The sequence below is a fragment of the Rhinoderma darwinii genome, chromosome 4, assembly GCF_050947455.1.
Source record: "Rhinoderma darwinii isolate aRhiDar2 chromosome 4, aRhiDar2.hap1, whole genome shotgun sequence".
NCBI lineage: Eukaryota > Metazoa > Chordata > Amphibia > Anura > Rhinodermatidae > Rhinoderma > Rhinoderma darwinii.
This window is the reverse complement of record NC_134690.1, coordinates 203,444,071-203,465,139: the sequence shown is the minus strand read 5'-3', so window position 1 is coordinate 203,465,139 and position 21,069 is coordinate 203,444,071. Positions and strand designations below refer to the sequence as shown.

At 41.2% G+C, this 21,069-nt stretch overlaps 1 protein-coding gene across 2 annotated transcripts in view; it reads left to right on the top strand.

Moving 5' to 3' along the window:
* The window catches only part of UBE3D (ubiquitin protein ligase E3D), a 255,631-nt gene that overhangs the window by 128,716 nt on the left and 105,846 nt on the right, over positions 1-21,069 (top strand). For both annotated transcript variants that reach the window (XR_012883173.1, XM_075862076.1), the window contains exon 8: positions 15,097-15,263. Coding sequence is in view for 1 of the 2 variants with exons in the window: in XM_075862076.1 (XP_075718191.1) it covers positions 15,097-15,263 (167 nt within the window). In the remaining variant the exon portion in view is untranslated. The remainder of the gene's footprint in view (positions 1-15,096; positions 15,264-21,069) is intronic.

Here is a 21,069-nt window from a genome sequence, read left to right as displayed (position 1 = left end):
AGCCGGTATCACTTGGTTTCATAGCAAATTGCAGTAATTTTCTGCATTTATGTTTCCTTCAATGAAAAACAGTCCTACAATATGATTGAGCAATATTCCGGCCCAAACGTTAACCTTCTGAGGATACTGGGTATGACTGTCTCTCATCCAATGTGGATTTTCGTCTGTCCAATACCTCATGTTCTGTCGATTTACAGAACCGTTAAGTTCAAACGTAGCTTCATTCGAAAAACTAGTGTAGTTGACACGATTTGATGATCATCATCAGATTTTCATAATTTTATCACAAAATTCCACTCTTCTGTCATAATCCTCTTCGGATAGCTCCTGAACTAGACATATTTTATAAGGATGATAATGACACCTCTTCAAAATTCAATGGACTGATGTGGCGCTGATATCATTTTGTTGTGCTCCACTTGAGACAGATGTATGAGGATTATCATGTACAGTGAGCAGAACATCTAAAGCTTTTTCATCATTACTAGCATGTTTGGGTCTTCCGGATCTTGGTGCATCTTTAATTGAACCGGTTGTTTCCAAACGATGAACGGTTCTTTTAACAGTTGACAATGAAATTGGATCACGGATAGGATAAGTGGCATTGAATAAAGCCGCTACTTCTCGATAGGATCTTATTTTTTCTTTGCCATACCCTCTCATCATCAATAAAGTGATCCTCTCTGTTTCGGTCAAATGCATTTTGTGATATGACAATAGAAATGTACAAAAATGAAAATTACTCTCCGAATTAGCACTCTCTGAAATTCACTAGCAACTACCGAAATGTGTACACATGAAATCATGTTACAATCGTAGACCAGGTCCATTTTGTATCGCAGAGGCCGATTGTAATAATACGTAATTTAAAGTCACCTTGATGTGAAATTTCCTATCTCACGCACACACGCCCACACACATTTAGGATTTACCCGCGCGGTACGTTTTGGGTAATGCTAACATCGGCGGTAGCCGATAATGAAGATGATAACTTTAACGTTAAATATCTCCGTGAAAAATAATCCTATTTCAAAATCGTTTGCAGCATCGTTTTCGTATTGAAAAGAGATTTCAAATTAGGCCCCACTCGACCCCCCCCCCCCATGCCTTTAGATTTTGCTGCCCCCGCCCACTGCACCACCCCCGTGGGGGTGTTTTTTTTGGCGTTAATTGGTAGATTTTATGACCCCATTAAATCCCACCAAATTTCAACCCTCTGTCTCGAGCCGTTCAAAAGTTATGAGGGTGTTCCGGAACGGGCACTGTATATGTATGTGTGTGTGTGTGTGTGTGTGTGTGTATGTGTATATATATATATATATATATATATAATCTGAACTTTCCATCCAAGGCCTTATTCCCACAAGGTTGTCCAATTTGCGTCCGCAATAAAATGGACCGTTTTTCATGCATATAAAAGTCTGTGTTGCGTCCGTATGGTTTCTGTGAGTTTTCTGTTTTTCTCCTCTGCAAGCACTTCCTGGTTTCTCTGAAAAATGGACAGCATACAGATGTTGTCCATGTTCTGTCAGGTTTTTCTTCACGCACCTATAGACTTTAATGGGCGAGTCTGGTCTTCAAAAGCAGGCCAGAATAGAACATATTGTTAGTTTTTCACAACGTACACATTCTCCGTGAAAAAACAATGATGTATGAATAGCCCCTTTGAATTGCGTGGGTCAGTGTGCTGTCCGTTGTTAAAACGAATAGAACACTGACACGAGAAACACGTTCGCGTGAATAAGGCCTTATTCTTTTTGTAATTTTCCGCTCATGCCCATACTTCAGCAAATTTATTGTGAACATTTAGTTTTGTATACTTTTAATTCTGCATGTTTTGTTTTTTAGTTTTCTGTGGTAAGCTGTATTATACTTTAAGTTTTACATTACTGCAGGGTACTATAAATTTGCTGGAGCAATTAAGATTGGATTTAGTTGTTCCATTTTGAAGAAATAATTTTTGCTTTTATACATATTTTAAGACTGCAATAATTTTTTACTCCATGCACTACTACCATTATACAGAATTGGCGGCAGAGAGATAGTAGCATAGTGTCATAAGTATAGCCACACAAAACTTGGCCATCACAGAGCAAGTTCTTGGTTGGTTCTTTCTCTGGGTATCATGAGAACTAGAAAATAACACAAATGTACGTAAGAGACAGATGAAAGGAGTATGAAGTCAGGATCTGAGTACACAGAGTTTGTTTCTAGTCTGAAACCATGGAGACACATATATATCTACATAGACGCTGTAGACTGAAAACGGTAGGAGATTTTTAATCAATACTTTTTGCAAAGTTTCTTAACCGCTTCCCGACCGCCCACTGTATATTCACGTCGGCACTTGCTGGGCTCTGTGCAGTGCTGACGTGAATTCACGGTGGGTGTTAAAAGCACGATCCGGGTGTCTCAGAGTAGCGCTGACACCCGGATCGTGCTGTTATCACCTGCCTCTGGTCCCGGAGATATGATCGGGACCTGATTAGTTCAGGTCCCGGTCATGTGATCGCAGGGAAAGTGTGTTGTAGCAACGAACTGGAAAGTTTGTTGCTATAACAAACTGGAAAGTTTGTTGCTACAACAAACTTTCCCGGGGACCGATTGCGGGTGCTGCAGTCGGTTATAAGGCAGAACCGGAGGCCATAAAACGGCCCCCGGGTCTGCCATGCACAGCAGCCTATGAGAACCAGCCGGAGGCAGGTCCTCATAAGCTTCCTGTCAGTGTGACTCTCAGCGTCACACTGACAGTTTATAATACGTTACACTACCTAGTAGGTAGTGTAATGTATTATAGCAGCGATCAGTGCTGCCAGTCTTCAAGTAAAAAGTAAAAAATAAAGTAATAAAAATGTTTTAGAAAAGTGTAAAAACAAGTTATAAAAGTTACAAAAACAAAAAATTCTTTTTTTCCTATAATAAGTCTTTTATTATAGGAAAAAAAATGAAAATGTTAAAAAAAATTACACATATTTGGTATCACCGCGTTCATAACGACCCAAACTATAAAACTATAATATTATTTTTCCCGCACGGTGAACACCGCAAAAAAAATAATTAAAAAACAATGTCAGAATCACTATTTTTTGGTCATCAACCCTCCCAAAATATAGAATAAAATGTGATCAAAAAGTCGCATGTACCCCAAAATAATACCAATAAAAACTACAACCCGTCCCGCAAAAAACAAGCCCTTACACCGCTTTTTTGACGGAAAAATAAAAAATTATGGTTCTCAGAATATGGTGACACAAAAAAGAAATAATTTTATAGAAAAGTGATTGCGCAATAAAATCGCCACAAAACATAAAAAACCTATATACATATGGTATCGCCGTAATCGTACCGACCCGCAGAATAAAGTAAAATGTCATTTATACCGCACGGTGAACACTGTAAAAAAAAAAAATACAAAAAACATTGTCAGAATTTATGTGTCTTTGTCACTTTGCTTGCCAAAAAAAATCTAATAAAAAGTGATAAAAAAAATCACATGTACCCTAAAATGGTACCAATGAAAAGTACAGATTGTCCCGCAACAAATAAGCCCTCACACGGCTCCGTTGCATAAAAAATAAATAAGTTCTGGCTCTCAGAATATGGCGATGCAAAATGTGTAGAGTGTTCCAAAAGCAGATGAGATCGGGCGACCATTTATCAGTGCGACACCTGCCACATATCTGCGGATTATTATTTATGTACCCCATTATTATACCCTCTTATTATGTCCTGATGTTCTCCGCACAGGTTACATATGTCCTCACATCATAACTGAAATACCAGCAAAACCCCAAACAGAACAGTTACCAAGCAAAATCTGCGCTCCAAAAGCCAAATGGCGTTCCCTCCCTTCTGAGCCCCACAGTGTGCCCAAACACCAGCTTACGTCCACATATATGATATTTTATATCCGGGAGAACCCGCTCAACATTGTATGCGGTATTTGTCTTCAGTGGCACAAACTGGGCACAACGTATTGTGCATTAAAATGGCATATCAGTGGAAAATTTGAAGTTTCAATTTGCACCATCCGCTGCGCATTAACGCCTTCGTGCACCACGACTTAATAGCATGTCGTGGTGCGAGGGGTTATATATGGAGCGGGCTCACGCGCTGCGCTCGCTCCATATTCTGCAGGTGTCAGCTGTGTATTACAGCTGACACCCGGGACTAACGGACAGGAACAGCGATCGCGCTGTTACTGGAGCCTGTAAAATGACATTATACTGCAATACATTAGTATTGCAGTGTATTGTACCAGCGACCTAATGATCGCTCGTTCCAATCCCCTAACGGGACTTTTGGGAGGTTTCCACTGTTTTGGTACCTCAGGGGCTTTGCATATGCGACATGATCCCCGAAAACCATTCCAGCTAAATTTGAGCTCCAAAAGCCAAATATTGTTCCTTCCCTTCTGAGTCCTGCCGTGTGTCCAAACAGCAGTTTATTACCACATATGGTGTATTGCTGAAATCAGGACAAATTGCTTTACAAATTTTGGGGTGATTTTTCTACTTTATTCATTGTAAAAATTAAACATTTCTATGTTTTTTCAGAAAAAAGTAGATTTTCATTTTCACGGCCTAATTCCACTAAATTCGGCAAAAAACCTGTGGGGTCAAAATGCTAACTATACCCCTAGAAAAATTCCTTGAGGGGTGTAGTCTTCAAAATGGGGTCAGTTTTGGGGGGATTCCACTGTTTTTTGCTCCCTCCAGGGCGTTGCAAATGCGACATGGCACTGAAAACCGATCCAGCAAAATCTGCACTTCAAAATCCAAATTGCGCTCCTTCCCTTCTGAGCTCTGCCGTGGGTCCAAAAAGCAGTTTAGTACCACATATGGGGTATTGGCGTAATCGGGAGAAGTAGCTTTACAAGTTTTGGGGTGCTTTTTAATCTTTATTCCTTGCAAATATTATTTTTTTTTATATTTTTTCAGAAAAAAAGTAGATTTTCACTTTCACAGACATACTCCAATAAATATAGCAAAAGACCTGTGGGGTCAAGATGCTAACTATACCCCTAGATAAATTCCTTGAGGTGTGTAGTTTCCAAAACCGTCTCACTTTTGGGGAATTTCCACTGTTTTGGCACCACAAGACCTCTTCAAACCTGACATGGTGCCTAAAATATATTCTAAAAAAAGGAGGCCCCAAAATCCACTAGGTGCTCCTTTGCTTCTGAGGCCGGTGTTTCAGTAAATTAGCGCACTAGGGCCACATGTGGGATATTTCTAAAAACTGCAGAATCTGGGCAATAAATATTGAGTTGCATTTCTCGGGTAAAACCTTCTGTGTTACAGAAAAAAATGTATTACAAATGAATTTCAGCAAAAAAAAGAAAATTTGTAAATTTCACCTGTACTTTGCTTTAATTCCTGTGAAGCGCCTAAAGGGTTAAGAAACTTTCTGAATGCTGTTTTGAATACTTTGGGGGGGGTGCAGTTTTTAATATGGGGTGATTTATGGGGTCTATCTAGTACATAAGGCCCTCAAAGCCACTTCAGAACTGAACTGGCCCCTGTAAAAATAGCCTTTTGAAATTTTATTGAAAATGTGAGAAATTGCTGCTAAAGTTCTAAGCCGTGTAACGTCCTAGAAAAATAAAATAATGTTCAAAAAACAATGCAAATATAAAGTAGACATCTGGAATATGTAAAATAGTAACTATTTTGTGTGGTATTACTATCTGTTTTACAAGCAGATACATTTAAAATGAGAAAAATCATAATTTTTGCAAATTTTCTCTAAATTTTGGTGTTTTTCACAAATAAGCAATGAATTTATTGATCAAATTTTTCCACTAACATAAAGTACAATATGTCACGAGAAAACAATCTCAGAATCGCTTGGATAGGCAAAAGCATTCCAGAGTTATTAACACATAAATTGACACGTCAGATTTGAGAAAATGGGGCTGGTCATGAAGGTCAAAATGAGCTCGGTCTTGAAAGGGTTAATTTTTCAACAAGCAAGTAAACAGTTGGCACTACTCCACAAAACGCGTTGTGTGCGTTTTCACATTGATGTCAATGGGAAGCTTAAAGCAAGCGTTTTTCGGCGAGTAAAACAAGGCAAAAACGCCTTGAATACATGCCATGTGAGCAAGGCCTCCGATTAGAGGTTTGATATGGGGTACGCAAAGTAATTTCCTTTATATCTGCGTTGTTTTTGCATATGTTCCAATTTCTAAAAATGGCAGGTTTAATGAATGGATCTTAAAGGAACAGTGTCATCACAAATAATTTTTTTATATGTTAAAGATGTTAGTGCTTTAATAAAAACGTTTATTTTCATTTGTGTGTTTGTGTTTTACTGTTTCTTATTTTTACACTTTTTCTTCCCTATGGGGGCTGCCATTTTTTGTTCCATTTCTGTGTGTGTCGATTAACGGCACACACAGACATGGAATACGGCAGCCACAGTCCCATAGGGACTGCGAACGGCTCCCGTCCCATTGACTGCCGTGTACGGCGTCTGTGTGGGAACTGCGCATGCGCCGCTCCCACACAGTCCTATTCGAAATTGGCGCCGTCCGGCGCCATTTTCCTGTGGACCGGAAGTGTTTGTGTGTGTTTACTACTGTATGTAAACCTACTACACTGTGGGTTACCTCAAAAAATGGCGACACACAGTGTAGGAGGTTAAACCTTTCAAACCCCTCGTTTATCCCGGCACTAGTCAGGATAAAGGAGGGGGGGATGCTGAGAGCTCACTAGAGCGAGGGCTTTTAACCCAATGTTGCAATGCTGCAATTTTGGGAACAGCTCCATCTAGTGACCAAAAATGGGTAGTATTATAAATTAAAAATAATTTATAATATTACATGGACTCATGCAAAAAAATAAAAAAATTTTGAACAATGTTTAATCACCCACACACTAAATGTTTAATTTTTTAAAAAAAAACATGTTTTTCTGGCAACACCATCCCTTTAAGGGCAATGTTTAATGCAAAACGTAAAGCGTCTTCAATTCGTTCCTTTATTCTTATTGTGACAAACGCTGCAAGCTTTTTTACTTTTCATTTAATACCTCTACTGGATAGGCCCTCTGAGAAAGCCGCATTTTTAATTCAGTAGCTTGCTGTAGAAAATTGTCATCTTAAATATAAATTCTTCCCAGACAGAGAAACTGACTGCATGGGATAGCTGTTTTTTTGTTTTTTGTTTTACATGTTGTGGCCGTGTGCTATGATATTGTAACAAACAATGTTTTGCTATACAGTAAATCTAAAAACCACAACATTTTGATGTAAGTTTCATTACAAACATTGCATGAATCGATCGTGTAAACGAATATAAGAAACTATGAATAAAGACTCCAAATAGAGCAATATAGGAGCTGCACAGCAAGCAAGGTAATGGGTGCTGAACCTCAAGGTTCTTGACCATGGATCACACCAGACAGTCGTGCAAAGTTCCCCGGACTGTATCCAGAAGAGAGAGAGGCAGCACACCAGCATAAGTACGAAATAAAGGTGTTTATTCACCTTGTGCAAAAGGCGACGTTTCAACTTTTCAATCAAGGCATTATCAACTATGAATATATATTCGATTCATGAAAATGTCTCTTTTTAATTGTTTTTCACTTATCAGCTCACTGAAGGATCCGATTACAGCTTCCGAGAGAAGTCTATGGAGAGGGGATGAGGGAGCAGGAGTAGAGTGAGAGAGAGGCAGAGAGACACAGACGCTGCTGCACCTACTAATTAGTGTTCTTTCTTACCCCAGGCATGGATTCACAGCTACACTGCTTATTACTGTTGTGTAATATCCTCCATGTTGCTGTTGCTTCTCAGAGTGTGCTACAAAGAGACAGGAGAGCAGGATTTTCTCTTCTCTGTGTGCTATGTATGGCAGACGTGATAGCCGTTAGGCTCCACCCACTAGCTGAGGGAAAGCGGAATGAGAGAGCCTTCAAAGGGGGAACTGCTAAAAAAAAAATGCCATATACAAGTCACATAATGTTCAGAAGTAGTGTTATTCTTCATGTAAACACATGACCGTTTATTCTTAAAAATCACCTGTAACGACAGGTACGCTTTTAATTTGAAAGCATTGTGTGTGAGGATGAATTGCAGTACCTCACAGACAAAATTGATATACGCATCACTCATATCAGTATTACTTAGAACCTGGCAAACAGCCTGGATTTTTCATGTGGAATGCATGTATAAAGACTTTTAACATCAAGTGATGTTAGTTTAAAGTCTTCCTTCCATTCTATGTCTCTCAATGTCCACAGAAAATCATTAGCTTCTTTCAAATACGAGGGAATATCCCTTAACAATGGGCATAGCAGCCAATCTATGTATTTAGAGAGTAGAAACTGCCACAATAGAGCGGCCTGGGAGACATAACAAGATTTAGTGGATTTTTGGTAAAAAATTTCTGAGGGAATTCAGGAAACTATTTTTCAGCCGTTTTAATAGAAAGCATGCACTATTCCACATTTTTGCGAGTAAAGTCTGTAATTGGCTTTGGAATTTAACGGTGGGAACACAATAAAGAATCTGATACGTTGATACATCATTCAACTGCCTTTCGGCCTCTGTCACGTAATACTTCTTGGTCATCAAAATAGTGTTTTCCCCTTTATCGGCTTGATTGATTACTAAGTTGTCATTCGATTTAAACTTCTTTCAAGGCTAAGTAAACCTTTTAAAAGGGATTTTTTTTAAATAAAAAAGGCCAATCAGTGTGATTGGTGCAACTTTCTAAATAGTTTTTATTAAAAAATAGTTTTTACTTTGAGATACAGCTGCTCTGTATTCTGTATACATAGCAGCTGTATCGTTTGCTAAATTCTGCTCCAGTCAGGTCCACGGGACTGATGGGTTCAGTAACAGCGGTTCCTGCGTGTCTCTGACACGCAGGATCCACCTGTTATCCATCACATCTAAGTTGATAACCCGTTAGGTCCACGGGACTGACGGATTCATGTCTTAGCGACTGATGCAGGTGATCTGTATAGAGAATATAGAGCAGCTGTATCTCAAATAGTAAAAATAATTTTTAATAAGAACAAATTGTAAAGTTGCACCAAACACGATTGACTTTTTTTCTTTTTTTTTAAATCCCTTTCAAAGGTTTACATAGCCTTTAATGCCCTAAGTTCACCAGGACACAAATTTGGAGCAGAAATTGGATATATATGTGTTTTTATGTCTCTTAAAACCTGAGTAGAACACAGGTCAAGAACTGCCTGATTTTAAGGGAGGGAAGTAATCAGACTTGAGCCCACCAGAAAATGTACAATCCTCAACAGAAGCATTTTTATTTATCGAGCAAGCTTTATTAGACAATTCAGTGATGTTGCTCTGACTCCCCATAGATCGTTTCATTGTTAAATCAAAATGTTCTATTAGAGTTGGTATCTCACCCTTTTTTTTTTTTAATGCGTTTAGTATCTGCAGTCTTATGGAACAGTTTGTTAGTTAAGTTTGTATATGGCTCTAAATTTGTCAATTTCAAAGTTCACTCGATGGAACTCTTCAGCTAGTCCAAAATGTAACCCCTCTGTAAGCAGTGACAAACAATTTTCATTGAATTCACAATCCATCAAATTAACAACAATAGGTGTGCTTGCCTCTCCATAGTCCATTATCGTCTTCACATCACTTGTTTCCTCTTTTGGCCTGGTTTTCGATCTTTTATTTTTTTTATTTTTTTTTTCCTCTGTCATCCCGCTGGATGCGCTTTGTAAAGGGGCAGAAGTGTCAAAACTGGGAAGAATCGCTATTAGGTTGACGTTGAGAAGTCGTAGATGAGTCATCTGTTATGCTAGAATCCAAGTTGGTTGTCCAATAATCGTGTTACTGCCCTGTTCCTCCTTGGTTGATTTTTTATTTTAAATGCGTTAGAGCAATAAGATTTAGTGCATTTACCTTTACATTAACTCTGTATGTTTACCTGCAGTATACTCCACTCTGTTACATCTGTAAATAATATACTTCTTACCGTCATTCAGCTGTAGAGCAATGTGCTCTGCGTGACAGGAATTGTGTATAACCTTGTCTGTTTTCCTTTGAGAAAACTTAAATGAAATATACAGTTATTAAAAATAAAAAAATCACTGAAAACTGACGAGAAATCCCTGTGGCCACCCATCCTAGCAGTCTATAATCTGCATGGGAACATTATGTTGTACCTTCAATAGAAAGCTGACGGATTGATAGCAAATACTTAAAAATAATTTTGCTTAGAGGAACACTGGTCAAAAATGAAAAAGCAGCCATCACATTGAGGCAGATTTACTACAGTACAAAAGCATATAATATTTCCCTCAATGCTATAGAATAAAAATATCAAGCAATATTGCAAAAATATATAAATACTTTATTAATCCTCTTACAAATACGTGTACATACCATTAAAATCACCAAATAAAACACATTATTCAATAAACTTGCACACAAATAGGACAGTGTGATATATAGGCAGGACAAAATTGGTGGTTTTACATATCCTCTGATACAGCTGTATGTGTGTGTGTGTGTATATATATATATATATATATATATATATATATATATATATATATATATTATATATATATATTAGTACCAATCATCAAGTATAAGATATTTATGCAAAGTTTCCAAAAAAGTATTACATAATAGTAAACTTGACAAATATATGCTTAATACCCAAGTTTAATACATGAGTCAACCTCACCCACCGTATGCCATGATAACTGCCTACACACTGTCCAGCAGCCCAACGCACGTTTCACACCGGTCTTCATCAGGAAGTGCTGGATCAGTTTATATTGTACTAATCCAACTGGATTCCTATTTAAGCGAATTACCTCACTGTGCTCTCTTATATGGCACAGACGAGAGGCCGGTTGGTACCCAAGCAACGACACTCCCTGTATCCGAAAGTTGGTACATCACAGAAACACAGCACCAAGTCCCATAATGCTCCGGAGTGACGTCGCTGATATCCACCCACCTCATGCATGTGCACACAGCCAGTGAGGCAGCCGTGGCCATTTTGAGAATTGGCAGATGCGCCACTAGAACGTAAATGGCATAATATACCGAAAATTTTTACATAGTGGATAAGCCACGTGATCTAATACATGAAAAGGTCATACAATAATAGATTATCTACAAAACAGGATAATGAAAAAAGTTGTTGCAAAAATGGGTCACACTATAATAGCAATCCGTTGTCAGTACATGGAGGACATTCGGATATTACCTAGATTGGTGACCCCTACTGTTAGGTGAAAACCATAGGAAGTAGTGCCATAATGGAAAATGAGCTCATTAATTTATGAAAAAACAATAATGAATCACTAGTGTATAATGGCACCCTCTCCACAAAGAAGGAAAAAAAGGGGGAACATTTTTCTTCAGGTCAAAAATACAAAGTGTTAAAAATATGAAAATAGTCATGAAATCCACAATTCCCCCTGCACATATACATGCATACAGTTGAAGTCCACAAATGTGAAAAAGTGCAAGTAGCAATAATTGTGAGTCAGCAGAGTGGCCGCGGCAGAAGATGTTCGGTCCTGCTCCTCGAACATGCCACGGATAGACTTCAGGAGCAAGGCTAGGTCTGAGGATTCAGGTTCCTGTTCCAAGTTGGGATTTGCCTATGCAAGGGCCTTGTCAGCAAGGAGGCAGATAATAAACGCTACTTTGGCCTCCTCAGAGGTGAGGAGATGTGCTGGTAGCCTAAAATGAACCGAGCATTGGTTGATGAACCCTTTACAGGCTCTGGGGTCATGATAGCGAGGAGAAAGAGGCAGCGAAACTGTGGATCCGGAACAAACAGGAGGATCAACGGGCAGTGGACTGGCAGCAGTCTCTGGCGGGGGAACCGGAGGTGGAACAGTGAGTTGATCCAGATGGGCCATGATGGAATTTCTAGCCTCAAGGAGTTGATCCTGACCTGTCCGTAGGTCATGCATCTCCGTCTGTATCCTTTGAACTGCGGTCTTGGGCTGGCCAGCAGGTTCCATGGCCTGAGCGTACTGTCACGATCTAGGGGCATTTGGACCCACTAGGCTGCTGCACTGTAGCGGAGAGGCAGCTGGCCAAGTCACAGTCAATGCACAAATCTATACAAGACAATTGGCAGGGACTTTAGCAAGGATGGAGGTGGATGTGGCAGGTTGCGCCAGACGTGGCGGATGAAAGCAGGTGCAGCAGGTTGCGCCAGAAATGGGCGGATGACCGCCGATGCAGCAGGTTGTGGCGGACGACAGCAGGACACGACTCCAATCGCTAAACAGGCTCAGGAACAATAACACAGCACCGGATACAGGTAACAGGGTAACACTAAGGGACCGTTTGCAAGACTAACATGGGAACTACAAACAACGCTCAGGCAAGGATCGAAAGCTCAGGACCCTTTTTATAGTTCAAGGTGATCTGAGCATAATTAATTACATATGCGCGTGCCCGCCCTCTAGTGAACACTACGGGACAGAGTGGACGCTTGTGCTGGCGTCTCTGGGGAGGGAGACGTTGGCAGGAAGAGGAAGACCTGCGGGAGGCAGGTAAGGGGAGGTTGGGGGACGTGACCGCGGCCGTAACAATATAAATATATATAATATTTGTAATATACTATGACAGAGTAGTAATGCACAAAAATAAATTACCATGTTTCTCGGATTATAAGACGCACTGGACCATAAGACGCACCCATAATTTGTTGTATAAAAGAGGAGGGTTTTGTCTTTGACTGTACTTTTCCTTGGTAATATTCAGACAATAGGGTATAGATACAGCACCACCGTGCCCCAATACAATGCCAGCCACCGTGCTCCAATACAATGCCAGCCACAGTGCCCCAATACAATGCCAGCCATAGTGCCTCAATACGTCAGCCAGGGAGATACAAGATATTGGCAGCTATAGTGCTCTCACCCTCCCATGAACTTACCAGACTTGAACTCACCAGAGGTGTGGAGAAGCAGGTGATAAATTTGCTGCTCTGTTTATAGGAGGGGGCGTTGCTAGACGGTCCTTGCAGATCAGTACCTACACCGATTTATTGTGCTGTGTGTGCCAATGTTTGTGTTATTTGCCCACCGAACAGTCAGATTTAAGTGAATTCTATGTGTAAGATGTGACTGTTCAGTAAACCGATAACCCAGAGATTTTTTTACACACACCACAGGACAATATGTTTCCAAAACAGTGCACTGCAAGGACTTTTGAATCACTGAGCTCCGTTTCCTGCTTCTATATACTCTGGCAGCTGTCTGCATTCAGACTATTAGATGTACTAGAAGATTACAGCATAGTTTTGAGGACAAAAAGTGTGTCTAATAGTCCAAAAAATATGGTAAAGTAAAAAAGGCAAATGGAAATCCACACAGTGCCACACATACAAAAAATATATTAAAATAAAGAAAAAGAAAATGTAAAGAATGAAAAGAAAACAAAAGAGGAAGAAGAAAATAAAAGAAAGAAGGCATAACTGGTATAGTACCAAATTATGTACATCGTTGCATTCAAATAGTGCTTATATTCAACAACCTCCAGCACCTCCAAATAACAATGTAGATAAAACCCAATGCTGCATATCTTGCCGCACAATTTCCACTGAGTACTACTTCGTAGATTTACTATGTTGTCTGCGTCTAAAATGTGTCGTCAAATGCACCAAAGAACATATATGTTTGCACCTAAATAGTCACCATATAAAATTGTGTCTCGAAAGGGTGCGTGGCCTACCAGGGAATGTGGCATGGCTTCAAATGTGCCAAACGAAAATTAAGCCAGCCAGGAGTTGGTATAAGGAGGATAAATGTTTCTAGCATGTCTAGTAAGCTTAGCCAAATTTATCCTATAAATTGCACCTCTGTGAAAAATTTGACTCATCCTCCGACTGCCTAGTCTAACTTGGTGCGAGAACTTAAGCGCCCCTAACTTGTCTGGTGGTTTAATCTCTGTATATGCATTAGCGATAGCTGAACCATGTCAAGTAGGAAAGGTTGGAGATATGATTTCTATGGGTTACAACAAAGAATAGTCTATACATGTACCAGGAGTATGATGTAGCACAACAGAGCTCCGTCTATGGTACTGGTGCGGTGATCAGTAAGGTAGACAGGCAGTACAGGGTCTGGCACTGGAGATATAGCGGAGCTGGGTATGTTTACAGAGGCAATAGGGTAGTTAGACAGTCCATGTCTCCGTAATGGTAAAGGTTAGTATGTTTCACCAAGTCCTAGAAAATCCTTTTTAATGGTTTTGTTTTTCTCACTTGTCCGTTCTTCAAATTCCATTTCATTGTATGTCTTTGTACAGTTCGAAGAAGGAAATCACAGATGCTGTCAACACATTGTCTAATTTTTCACACGTTCAATATCAATCTTCTCAATTCTTTAGTGTCTGATACTTTCTGCATATATAGATTCCCCTACAAAGCCAAAGAAAAAAAAGGAAACTGATACATATGACCCAATATTCTAGGTAGAAAAATAACAACCATTTAGTGTCAAATATATGATAAAAGTATAGGTTTAAGATTATGTGGAACATGCAGTTAATGTCATAACTTTGTCAAATACTTTGAAGAAATGTATAATTCGGAATGGTGACACTAGTAGTTGTTAAGCTCTCCCATTTGTATAGCTATATAATGTGCCTGGATGCTGAATAGGACATTTGGGTGGAATATCGTGAAGAGAGTCCCATATGTTAGCTGAGATAATCAGCGTTTCTATGAAAATATAGCAGCTCACAATACCTCTCCCAAAAATCTCTTTTAGCTGGATGCCAAGCACAGTATATAGACTTCCAAATCTGGTTCTGTGAGATGGGTAGTGGGGGCTTTTAGAACCTACTGGTTTTACCCTCTGTTAGATGGCCTTGTTTAAAATGCTTATTTTTTCTACGATAGTGACCCTTTAATGCACTAAATCTGTAATATAGGAATACAATTGCAAAGAGTATTCATATAACATAAGTAAAGTAACCAAGACAACAATTGTGTCTGACTAAGGGTCTCCAAGGGGTATGCTGTCATTGTTAAATGATTGCACATAGTAACTGCTATGTCACTTCTAATATTTAAAGAATCATGCTCATTTTAATGTTTCTTTGTTTGTTACCCTATTCTTTTAGCTTTGGCTGTTGAACGTTGACACAGTGTTGGTGGAATTAATAAAGTCTGGACGTATTGGTTCCTGCTTTTTCTCTGGAAGTACATCCTGTGACACAAAAGACATTCCAGAAGTTAAGAATGTTGCAAGGGTGCTATACATGCCGTGTATTGGCGACACCAACACAGAGTAGGTATTTTTTTTTCTCTTTTTTTTTGCTAAAATTATTCTAATTATTTCTCATTTTATACAAAAGTTAGACCAGGTCCAATTCTGCTAATTTCTACTCATGCACAGATATTTTGTGGCACCAGGCGCCAGATTGAATTATTCCTTTTTTTTCTGCAGACACTTGCTAATGAGTTTGGGAAATAATTATTCAATAATTAATTGTGATATGATTTTTTATAAAGAGAAGACAGTATATTTTTCCAGCTAAAAGTGACTTTTTTTAAAACCGTTACTAGTCCAGTATAGTTTCAACATCTAACTAAAGGAGTTATCTGGTTTGGACAACTCCATTTGAGATTGCGGGTCTTCTTTTACAAGGTGATCACAAAGAGTTTCACTGCCAAATCACCTCTGCAACCACACCACTGTGTAAGTGCTGGTTTTGCTGCTGCAAGGAATTCAAATAATTACAGGATCCATTTCAATGGCTAGTTTGTGAAGTTTATTGGTTTCCATCCAATACTCTACAGTCTATCAGAAAGGAGAACCGTGCTAAACACAGCGCTTTGCTTTAGCTAGAACAGATATGTCTATTATCTTAATATGCCATAATACAGCACATAATAAGGGTTTGTCTGAAGCAGACAATCCATTTACAAAACATTTATAATGATAGGTAAACTTAATACATTAGTATATCATGTAAATACGTGAATCTTTGTAATATATCCATGGCCTGAGCGTACTGTCATGGCTTTGGGGTATGTGGACCCACTAGGCCGCTACGCCATAGCGGATTAGCCGCTGGCCAAACTAGAGTTAATAATCGTCTCTAGGACAAGAGTACCTGGATAGATGGTTTGGCAGATACGTGGTGTAGCAGACACGTGGCACTGAAGACGCTTGGCATGGCAGATAGCACGTGGCACAGAGGAAGAACACGACTCCAACACTAGACTTCGCTCAGGAACAAATAGAATTAAGGATACCGGAACACAGGATACAACTAAGGAACCATTTGCAATAACAAACATGGGTAGACACAGCAATGCTCAGGCACAGGAAGGAGGGCAGGACAGATATAAGTAGGACAGGGTGCACAGGGATAGGCTAGGGAAGATTATAGTGGAGCGCGCTCCGGCTCTTTAAGAGGACACCAGGACGCGCGCATGCACTCTACGGGAGTGCGCAACAGATGGGAGCAGTACATGCTGGTGTCCCTGGGGAGGAGGAGGGGGGGGACGCCGGCATGAAGGTAAACTATGCTGGTGATCGCTAAGGGAAGCCGGATAGCGGCGAACGGCGGCCACCAGCGTTACAGTACCCCCCTTTACGCCCCCTCTTCTTAGGCTCAGAGCGAAGATGGAACCTCTTGATGAGCGCAGGGGCATTAATGTTCTCTTCAGGTTCCCATGATCTCTCCTCAGGACCAAACCCCTTCCAGTCAACCAGGTAGAAGATTTTGCCTCCTACCCTCTTGTAGTCCAGAATCTCCTTAACATCAAAGATGTCAGAAGCACCACTAGGAGAAATGTGCAGGTCTAGGGGCTTAGCTTTAGCGCTTCAGGACCATGGGTTTTAGGAGAGACACATGGAAAGAGTTAGGAATCTTAAAAGTCGACGGCAGACGTAGCTTATATGACACAGGATTGCACTGTTGGAGAACTTCACAAGGACCACGAAATCTGGGGGCAAATTTGTAAGAGGGGAATTTCAAACTAATATTCTTTGATGATAACCAGACTTTGGCAGTGGGAAGAAACTGAGGAGGGCTTTTACTGTCAGCATTTCTCTTTATGCGGTCTACCGCCTGCAGGCTAAAGGATTTGGTTTGCTGCCAGATATGAAAAAAGTCTCCAAATGAAGAGTTAGCTGCAGGTACTTGAGATCTAGCTGGAACAGGAAGAGGAACACGTGGATGTTGACTGTATACAATGAAGAATGGGGAAGAGGCAGTAGATTCACTCGTGTGGTTGTTGTAGGAGAACTTGGCCCAAGGAAGGAGCTATACCCAGTTGTCGTTTTGAACAGAAATAGAATGACAAAGATCATTTTACCAGTATTTGATTAATCCTTTCAACTTGGTCGTTAGATTGTGATTGATCTGCAAAAGTGAAGTAGAATTTCACATCAAGAAGTTTACAGAGGGCTCTCCAGAATTTTTGAGTAAATTGTACACCCTGATCAGACACGATATTGAGGGGCAGTCCATGCAGATGACCGATATGCTGTATAAATAGATTTGCCAGACGAGAAGCAGAAGGAAGGCCAGTTAGTGGGATGAAATGTGCCATCTTAGAAAAGCGATCCACCATGACCTAGACAGTAGTGCAACCTGCAGAAGGGGGCAGGTCGGTGATGAAATCCATGGCGATGTGTTGCCAAGGTCCATCAGGAACGGGCAGAGACTGAAGCAGACCAGCAGTCTTGGAATGAGAGGAATTGTCTTGGGCACAATTGGTACAAGAAGCATCATAGTCCACAACATCTCTAGGCAGCGTGGGCCACCAGTAATGAAGAGGTTTAAAGTCCCGTGTCTTACGGACACCAGAGGGTCCAGCCAGTTTGGAATTATGTCACCAGGGGAGAATCCTCTTCCTGTCTGCAGGACAAATAAAAGTCTTTTCAGGGGGAATGTCTCTAATTTGCAGAGGGTTCACGGCAATAATCCTGGAAGGATCTATAATATATTGGGGAGCCTCCTCGGAGTCATCCGTCTCAAATGACCGAGATCGCATCGGCCCTCACATTTTGATCTGCAGGGTGGAAGTGGAGCAAGAACTGGAATCGGGGCGAAAAACAGCGACCATCTGGCTTGACAAGGATTTAATCACTGCACAGACTGAAGGAACGTGAGATTCTTGTGGTCCATATAGATGATGATGGGGTGAATAGCGCCCTCCAGCAGATGTCGCTATTCCTCCAAGGCCAACTTGACGGCCAGTAACTCCTGATCCCCAATGAAGTAGTTGCGCTCTGCAGGAGAGAACAGTTTGGAGAACAATCCACAAACCACTGCCTTACCCTTGGACTTTTTTTTTAAACAGAAGTGCTCCAGCACCTACAGAAGAAGCATCAACCTCTCATGAGAACTGTCGAGACACGTCAAGATGATGAAGAACTGCCGACTGAACTGAAGGCTCTTTTGAGACTTGTAAATGTTGACTCTGCCTCTGGAGTCCAGGCATTGCTGTTCATCCTCTTCTTAGTAAAAGCAAAGATTGGAGCAGTCAGAGATGAGAAGTTTGGTATTTACTGCCGGTAAAAATCAGGTTATAAGCCCCACGCACGTCGATCCAGCTTTGTAAAACTCTTGGCTACACAAATTCGATTGAAGACCTCTGAGATTAGAGGCATGGGGTACTTGTTTTTGACCGTGATTTTGTTTAAACCACGGTAATCGATACATGGTCGAAGTGATCCATCTTTTTTCTTAACTAAGAAGAATCCGGCCCCGGTAGGGAGAAGATGATTTCAGGATGAACCCCCTCTCAAGGTTCTTCTTGACGTAAGCCGACATGGCCTGGGTTTCTGGCAAGGAGAGAGGATAGACCCGTCCACAAGTGGGTGATACGTAAGGGAGCAGTTCAATAGGACAATCGTAGAAACGATGGGGAGAAAGAAACGTGCGTCCAATCTGAAGTGAATCTGGCAATGGTTTATAAAGCCTCTACAGGTCTTTGCATTTCCATCATAGCGAGGTGGTAGAGGCACAGAGATTCCGGGGCCAGTACTGACAGTAGGAGCAGCAGGAGGAGGTGTAGTAGTAGCAGCAGCTGCAGTAGAAAGATCCTAGCAATTAACTGTGGAATTCACTGCCTGAAGAAGCTGATCCTGTCGTGCCCGGAGGTCTCGCATGTCTGCTGGCATCAACTAGTGTGCAGTCTTGCGTTGACCAGCGGAATCCATGGCCTGATCGTACTGTCATGGCTGTGGGGTATGTGGACCCACTAGGCCGCTACGCCATAGCGGATTAGCAGCTGGCCAAACTAGAGTCAATAACCGTCTCTAGGACAAGAGTATCTGGATAGATGATTTGGCAGACACTCGGCGTAGCTGACACTTAGCACTGACACGTGGCACGGCAGATGACACGTGGCACAGAGGAAGAAATCGACTCCAACACTAGACTTCGCTTAGGAACAAACCCAATTACTGGATACAGGATAGGGGAACACAGGATACAACTAACGGACCATTTGCAATAACGAACATGGGTAGACAATAACGCTCAGGCACGAGAAGAAGGCGGGCAGGATGGATTTAAGTAGGACAGGGATAGGCTAGGGAAGATTATAGTGGTGCGTTCTCTGGCCCTTTTAAGAAGACACGAGGACGCACGTGTGCACTCTACGGGAGCGAGCTGCAGACGGGAGCAGTACATGCCGGCGTCCCCAGAGAGGAGAGGGATGCCGGCACGAAGGTAAACTATGCTGGCGGCCGCTAAGGTAATCCGGATAGCGGCGAACGGCGGCCGCCAGCGGACCCGCACCTATCTCTAGAACGGAACCCCTAAACCCCGTTCTACCCCTGTGTGTGTCGGCTGATTTCCGACCATGAAGGTGAAAACAGCGTAGCTCGCTGAGCTACGCTGTTTTCGTAAGCTCCATAGAACTGAATTGTAGTTACGGAAACAACGTAGCTCGCATGCTACGCTTCTTCTGTAACTGCCAGTCACTACTATGGGGGTTACGGAAACTGTGTTTCTCAGCGAGCTACGCTGTTTTCGTAACTCCCGACCATAAAGTCAGGAAGTGGCCGGGAGTCAGCGATAGCAGACAAAGCTAGAATGGGGTTTAGGGGGCCCCGTTCTAGAGATAGGTGGGACCCGCATCTATCTGACATTTATTAAATATAATGAGGATATGTTATAAACGTCCCTCGCGGGAAAACCCCTTTAACAAAATGAATGAACAGAAGAGAAATCTAAATCAAATCTATATTTGGTGGCACTACCCTTTGCCTTTCAATTCTTCTTGGTACACTTGCGCACAGTTTTTGAATTAACTTGGCAGGGAGGTTGATCCAAACATCTTGTAGAACTAACCACAGATCTTCTGTGGATGTTGGGTTCCTCAAATCCTTCTGTCTCCTCATGTAATCCCAGACAGACTCGATGATTTTGAGATCAGGGGGCCATATTATCACTTACATGGCTGTAGATAGAATAAATTTTGAGTCAATCAGATGCCTCCCTGGTGGTATTGCATGAAGGATAATATCTTCCTGTATTTTTCAGCATTGAGGACAACATTAATCCTGACCAAATCCACAACTTAATTTGCTGAATGCAGTCCCAAACTTGCAAGGAACCTCCTCACTGTTGCCTGCAGATACTTATTATTGTACCGCTCTCCAGCCCTTCAGTGAACAAACTGCCTTCTGTTACTTTCAAATATTTAAAATTCAGTCCAGAGAACCTGCTGCTATTTTTCGTTCATGGTTGAGTCGCTGGGCCTTGTTTTCCACTTCAAGGGTATGGCTTTTTGGCCGCAATTGTACCATGAAGACCACTTCTGGTCAGACTTCTCCAAACTAAGGATGGGTGGTCACACTGGTTTCTGCCAGTTCTGAGCTTATGGCACTGCTGGACATCTTCCAATTTGGAAGGGAAGCATGAATGATGTTTCTTTGATCTGCTGCACTGATTTTTTGGCTGACCACTGCTTCTGTAGTCCTCAACATTTCCTGTTTCTTTTGTGCTTCTTCAAAAGGACTTGAACAGCACATCTTGAAACCCCAGTCTTCTTTGAAATCTTTACATGGGTGTAACCTTGCTGATGCACTATAACTACCTTGGCCATGGTTGACCTGTGATGTGAAA